Genomic DNA, 6,163 nt, shown 5'->3' with positions numbered 1-6,163 from the left:
CGAATCTTTTTATACACGATAAAGGACAATCAGCGGAATGTATAAGATCGATTGGTGCGTAAACAATCGAGATTTTGACTGATTAAATCACGTGAGACGAGCGACAAGATACAACGAAAAATAGAATGGAAAAATCGTTAACAAGCCCGAATCCGGATGAACGCGGAGAGTTGGAAACTGATCCACTCGGGGTAGGCAATTAAGCAAAATTATTGTATTGATTCTTTCTTTCTCTCTTTATTAAGACTTGTAGGAATAAATTGCGGCTTCCAACAGCCGTACGCTAATTTCTTCAATACGTTAAAACGTCGTTGGATATAGTGTCGTCGTTCGCACTCACATTCCGCAGGTCTATGAGGGTGAGAGAAATGAGAATGGCGAGAGACACGGCGATGGAAAGACCTTGCTACCAAACGGCGACATGTACGTCGGTCAATATTGTAACGGGCTCAGACATGGTAAAGGTATCTACGTATTCAAAAACGGTGCCCGATATAACGGTGATTGGAGAGACGGACAGAAATACGGCCAAGGGATCTTTTGGTACCCTGACGGAACGCAATACGAAGGTACGGGAGAATGTACAAAAATAGGATCCGAATCAGATTCGAGCGGGAAATCACATCGTAGGCACGTGGGCACGTTGACACGTCCATATGTATATTCATACAATTATTTTTATGTCGCACGCGTCAGAAATCTTAGAAAAGCTAAGAGCATGCCAGGAATTCGCGAGAGGTGGGTGCGCGGCGCGCGCTCATCGGCCCGCGACCGATCCGCGAGGTCGACGCCAAGATCCGAATTCGATGGCATTTGACTTTGATCGACTCTCGGCAATGATCGTCCGTTATAGCTGAAATTAATCTGCTTAGGGGAATGGAAACGCGACGCGAAACACGGCTTCGGAGCTTATCATTACGCGACGAATGACGTCTACGAAGGCTCGTGGAAGGAGGACCTTCGACATGGTATGGGAACGTATCTGTACGCTGATACAGGAACGAAATTTATGGGTACGTGGATGGAAGACCGCATGGAAGGACCCGGACAGCTCATTCACGCGCGTTGCCGTTTCCATGGTTTCTGGAAGCTGAACTTGGTACGAAATAGGAAACGGGAAAGTAATCGCGATGCGCCGTGGTTGTCTGGATATCTCCAAATCACAAATCTCAAATAGGACGAAAGAAGCCTAGATCAAAGAAGTATATATACATCTATAATTAATAGAGATATCATTTGATGTAGCCGTACGGACGTGGTTGCTTCACCTTTGACAACGTATGCATGCAGCACGGTCATTATGTACACGTGAGAGATCCCACGTTTGATGGTCCGACTTGGACGGTTGCGGAAGTAAAATTCTCTCTCGTCTCTCTCTTTTTTATACCATTTTATTCAATCTTCAGCCAACTGTCTTTCACACAGAGAATCATCCTTGTTCGCCTTACTGTATATATTGCCAAAAATAGGCAAATGTAAGCGGAACGTTCACGCTTAACGAAATTATAATAATGCAGGAGAACGATGATGACAAAAGTCAGTTGAAGAAAGGACGGTCCCCGAGGATAGGTGTTCGGCCGATGTGGCGCGCGCGTTGTATCACGCCTTACAACCCGGAGTTATTGCCGCCGGAAGCACGGCCCCTGCGAGAGGAAGTAATCAAAATTATAATCACGATCGTCACTTTTATATTCGATAACTCCGCGTCGTTTCAAGTATCGCATCATACTTGTCGTCGTTCAAGCGACCTGTTTTAATACACGTACGCGATGCTGATGTCGAATTTTAGAGCTCGCGGCGTGACACATGGCTACCGTTGTCTCATTCCGCGGATAGGCGACATCGAAAAAACGGATTAATAATTAATATTGAAAAGCGGAACCGGGAGTTCGCGATCTATATCCGGTTACCTTTCTCTGGGGGAGGGTAGGATTTCCTTAGTACGTTGACTGCGTCATCGGAAGCGGAAACAGATTCTTCCGGTAAAATGAATTTTAATCGACCGCTTTGTACTAACGAGGACTAGCGAGTATCCGGTCGCTATTTCTAGCGCGTCGCCAGACTGCGGGTTTCCGTAATCATTAATAGAATTACGATATCCGGGCAGGATAGTAGTAGCCGTCTTTCTTTTCAAACCGTGTTTATACGTCTCGTTGCCCTGACACGTATCACCGGTATCCGGCGGGGCGGGATTAAAACCTAACGTGTTTCAATCTGACACGACGTCGCGTTCGCGTAGGTGTCAACGGAACCCTCAATCAGCAAGGGCGAGGATGACGTTTGGCCGAAGAACGAGGGGTACTCGGACTCGGATTATCCGGAGGACTATCGCGAAGAACGCTATGAGAGAGAAGCATCGTCTCGTATCGACAGTCCTTAAATTGTAATAAAATTAATGAAACGTGCTAATTCTCAATAAGCCGTCGGTCAATCGATTTGCGAGCGCGTCGTAACGTGTACATTCCTCGCATTATTATATACGAATATACGATATATATGTTAACTTGATGCATAGGTGATGCGAAACGGAATAAAAAGAGCGTGCTTTTAAGCGCTTTATTTAGGAAATTATAACAACGAATGTGTGTACATGTGTACGCCATGCAAAACGTAGGAATGCTATTACATCGTCGGAACGTAGTCTCGTGTTTATATTGTAATAATATAATAAATGCAAGATACCGTGTTCACAATTATATACTTGAGTAGTATATACATACTCGAGTTTAACATTATTTACAATCAATCTCGAGTTGGTGCAGTGTCGAATGCTGCGACGGTACGTTAATGTATACATATACATGTGTGTGTCTGTGTGTGTGTGTGTCTGTTTGTATACATATATATATATCGCGATGGAATTATATACATATTTTTTCAACATGTTTTATGCAAAATTGAAAGCGCAAGCTCGGTTATATTGTTAATCGTTCTGCAACACAAGCACGTTCATGAGGCGCGCCATTGAGCGACACAGGCACACGTATACTCTGTGCCTGCGTCTACGTTTATATGGCTACGTTTACGTCTACGCCTAAGCTTACGCCTAGTTTTATGCCGAGGATACGTACGTTTCCAAAACATAAGGACTGAGGGAGGAAGACTAAACTTCAGTCGGGAAAAATTGACTCGAGTTGAACGAATGTGGAAGGAACGGTAGTATCAAGTTATGTACAGCGATATTTCGTAATACATCTGATAATACAATCATTTAATCGAATCACAAATTCGTCATGACGTCATATTACACGACCCGACCGACGGAGCGTGCTGATTTTTCGGTGATAGCAAGCTCCGCAGCAATACTGGCGAATACTGTCTTTTTTTTTTTTAAGTTGTCAGCTTTTAAGATAAAGACATGTTTCAAAGGAGCATACGCATATAATATTTATACGCCCGTATACTTTTCTACGTGATTGCTTCGCGCGACTTGATCTTTGTAAAAAAACGAATCATGTCAAGAGACATAAGAGTCGAATAGAGAGATCTATAGAGACGTAAAAGGACGGAGAAGAGGGCGAATAAATAGATAAAATTGTCGCGTAAGAGATCGCAGTCTTTTAACATCAAGTTACGAGTCACGAGTAAGCGGAGTGCGTACTATAGTCGAATCCATAAAGTTCATAAAGTGCTTAACACAGATTAAAAAGTGTTGGCGGGATAACGATGCGATGACTATAACATTTATACAGTAGAATTATGTTAGACCGTCGGCGTCGTACCAAAGCGTTATCAACGCTGTTGTGCTAAGCGTAGGGCGAGTCGCGCGCGCGCGCGCGTTCGCACTTGGCTCGTCCCTTGGATCGAGAGCACTGACGCTAGCGCGAGCAACATCGTGATAGCAAAATACTTTGGTCTGCGACTTGGCGTCCACTTGGCACAAGATTTAAAAATTCGCGAAAAACGCGACGCGATACTTTCTCTCGCCTCTCGTCTCGTTTACGTCGAGAGGCGAAAGAAAGAGAGACACAACTAAACTTGGATGTATTTTTCTTTTTTCACCGATTTCTTACGGCATGGGCATCGGAAATCTCGCAAAGTCGACGTGTCGATCGACTACCGCGCGCTCATTTGCGCATCGTTGCAAACGTTGTGCGACTGCAAGTTACAAGTCATTTACACGATCTTGCTTGAAACTTATTATATCGCGCGCGGACGCGTCCGCGCGAACATCTAGTGTGCGTTTAACGTGCCAACGATTTTCTTCGAAATAGTCGTTTAAGCATCTCAGGTACGTAAACGTGGACGAAATTTTTGCGCTCTATCGCGCGAAGCGACTCGTCGCGCGCCACTCTCCGTCGGCGAGTAACTCGTTGTCGCTTCGCTCCCAAAATGAGATTTTTCTTTCTCCTATACGGCACGCGTATTCGGCGGATCTATGTACAAGTTGGAGCTTTCAGTATTTCAACTTCCGATCGTCGATGTCTTGATACGTTTATAAGAACGAGCCGTTCGTATTTATCGAGCAGTAAGGGGAAACGGGGGGACGGTGTTGAGACGGTAGTGCGTACAATGCGAACGTGCGCACGCTTATTATCCATGTGGGCGCGTAGATAACAAGGATTTCTCTTCATTCGATAAATACCGTCCCGACTACGTCGACGGCGCAAAACATCCTAGATGCGCGTCATTGTCATTTCGGAGGCGCGGACACGAAGCGGCTAAACAACGCTCGTTCACATCAAGTCCGACGGTGGTCTCTGAAAGGCGATGCTAGCTACGGAGATGCTGCACAGACCGGCAGTTATAATACCCATGCATATGTAGACCGACGTAATCAGCCAAAAGGCGAATAAATATAGCGTCTTATTGCAATACTTTCCCAATGCTGGATCATAGTTTGGCTCGTATTCCTTGTATACCCACATAGAACCTGTAACACGAACAGAGATTTGTAACACTGTCCCTCGCGCAAATACCCGACGTTCGTGTTGCGTGGCAACGTGACGGAATAAACTACCAATAATGAACCATCCCAGCATAAAACAATTGATCAGAGTCTGCGTAGGCGATTGTCTGATCCTTTCTTCGTCTCTTTCCTCTTGGCGTTGCCGCACTCTGGCTGACAAAGTTAACAATTGCTTAAATACTCCGAATCCACCGCCTACCAACAAGTATACGGGAATGTATTCACCCTGTGGACAATCGTAAAGATACAGTCCACCGATCACCATCATGCAAATTGGTACCACTATCGTCACTCCGAGAATGATGGTACACCCGACTGGAAAATGCCGATTTCACATTTTACATCCAGCTATTAAGACATTTCTGAGGTAAGTATCTTACTTTCACCTACTACCAACGACGAGAGACACACACTTACTTGTGCCTAGGAGCAGGACAACGATATTCTTTAAGAAATCGAATATGCCTTTGGATATTTTACGGGCTTCTCTCATACGACCGAACAGGGAATCGTAGGACGGCGGCGGTGCTGAAAACAGTGCAGGAATGTAGTAATGTATTAGACCTATGGACCTATGGACACACGAGCATACGATCAAGATCCAAGACGAGGATCTAGGATGACGTACCATTAGGATCTATCGCCTCTTCGTACGAGGGTGGCGCGCCACGCTCGTTGGTCAACGTGGAAGGATGGCCTAGGGGTAAGTTGATGTTGTGGTAGGACGGCGGCGGGGTGCAGCAGGTCGACGTTATCTGCGTGCTCGTGCTCGTGCTCGTGCCAGGGTTCACGCTCTCCACCGTCGCCGCGGGGGCACTCGTGCCCCGAGTTATCGAGCTCAGAGGCATCTCTTCCCGTACGGTACCGGCTGCCGTCCTGTTCCAGTACATGAGGCCCGCGTTACCAGACTGAGAGACCACCGAGATCCGAGGACACCAGTCCGAGTCCCGAGTTGCCCGTCGCTGTTTACATTGGCGAACTGGCGAACGCTGGCCCTTATAACCTAAAATCGTCGAGAATTGTTGCTCCTCCTCGCCTCCTCGCCTCCTCCCGACGAGGGGAAGCTCGATCCGAGCTTTCGTTCTCTCGTATCCGAGGGATCGTGGCTGATGGTGGCTCACATTTACGAGTCAGAAAGGAAACGACGAGTTTTCGGGAGCGTTCAAGTTCCAGGAAGAAACCCCGAGGCCAGCAGGCAGCGTGTCGCTATCGCTTCGCGTGTCTTCGTTAATCTCCGTTGCCGTTCCCCTATTT

At 46.5% G+C, this 6,163-nt stretch overlaps 2 protein-coding genes across 3 annotated transcripts; one reads left to right on the top strand and one right to left on the bottom strand.

Moving 5' to 3' along the window:
- The first annotated feature begins 7 nt into the window (after window positions 1–7).
- On the top strand, window positions 8–3,227 carry LOC112453162 (radial spoke head 1 homolog). Of its 2 annotated transcripts, XM_025013749.1 has the most exons (6): window positions 8–191; window positions 350–569; window positions 873–1,099; window positions 1,246–1,342; window positions 1,489–1,655; window positions 2,240–3,227. In XM_025013749.1, the coding sequence occupies exons 1-6, from the start codon at window positions 126–128 to the stop codon at window positions 2,378–2,380; spliced, it is 918 nt and encodes a 305-aa protein (XP_024869517.1). In that variant the 5' UTR covers window positions 8–125; the 3' UTR covers window positions 2,381–3,227. The 2 variants fall into 2 exon arrangements, with proteins under 2 accessions (XP_024869517.1, XP_024869516.1); XM_025013748.1 differs by lacking the exon at window positions 1,246–1,342 and having other exon boundaries at window positions 1,518–3,227.
- LOC112453161 lies at window positions 2,543–6,117 on the bottom strand. Its single transcript, XM_025013746.1, has 4 exons — window positions 5,538–6,117; window positions 5,327–5,437; window positions 4,961–5,224; window positions 2,543–4,873 (listed from the first exon to the last, which is right to left on the bottom strand). Exons 1-4 carry the CDS (start codon window positions 5,797–5,799, stop codon window positions 4,677–4,679), a joined length of 834 nt encoding a protein of 277 aa, XP_024869514.1. The 5' UTR covers window positions 5,800–6,117; the 3' UTR covers window positions 2,543–4,676.
- Between the last annotated feature and the right edge of the window lie 46 nt (window positions 6,118–6,163).

This window comes from Temnothorax curvispinosus, unplaced genomic scaffold (genome assembly GCF_003070985.1).
Source record: "Temnothorax curvispinosus isolate PA1 unplaced genomic scaffold, ASM307098v1 QBEX01004092.1, whole genome shotgun sequence".
Lineage (NCBI taxonomy): Eukaryota > Metazoa > Arthropoda > Insecta > Hymenoptera > Formicidae > Temnothorax > Temnothorax curvispinosus.
The sequence above is the reverse complement of the archived record's forward strand: the minus strand, read 5'-3'. Positions and strand labels throughout refer to the sequence as shown.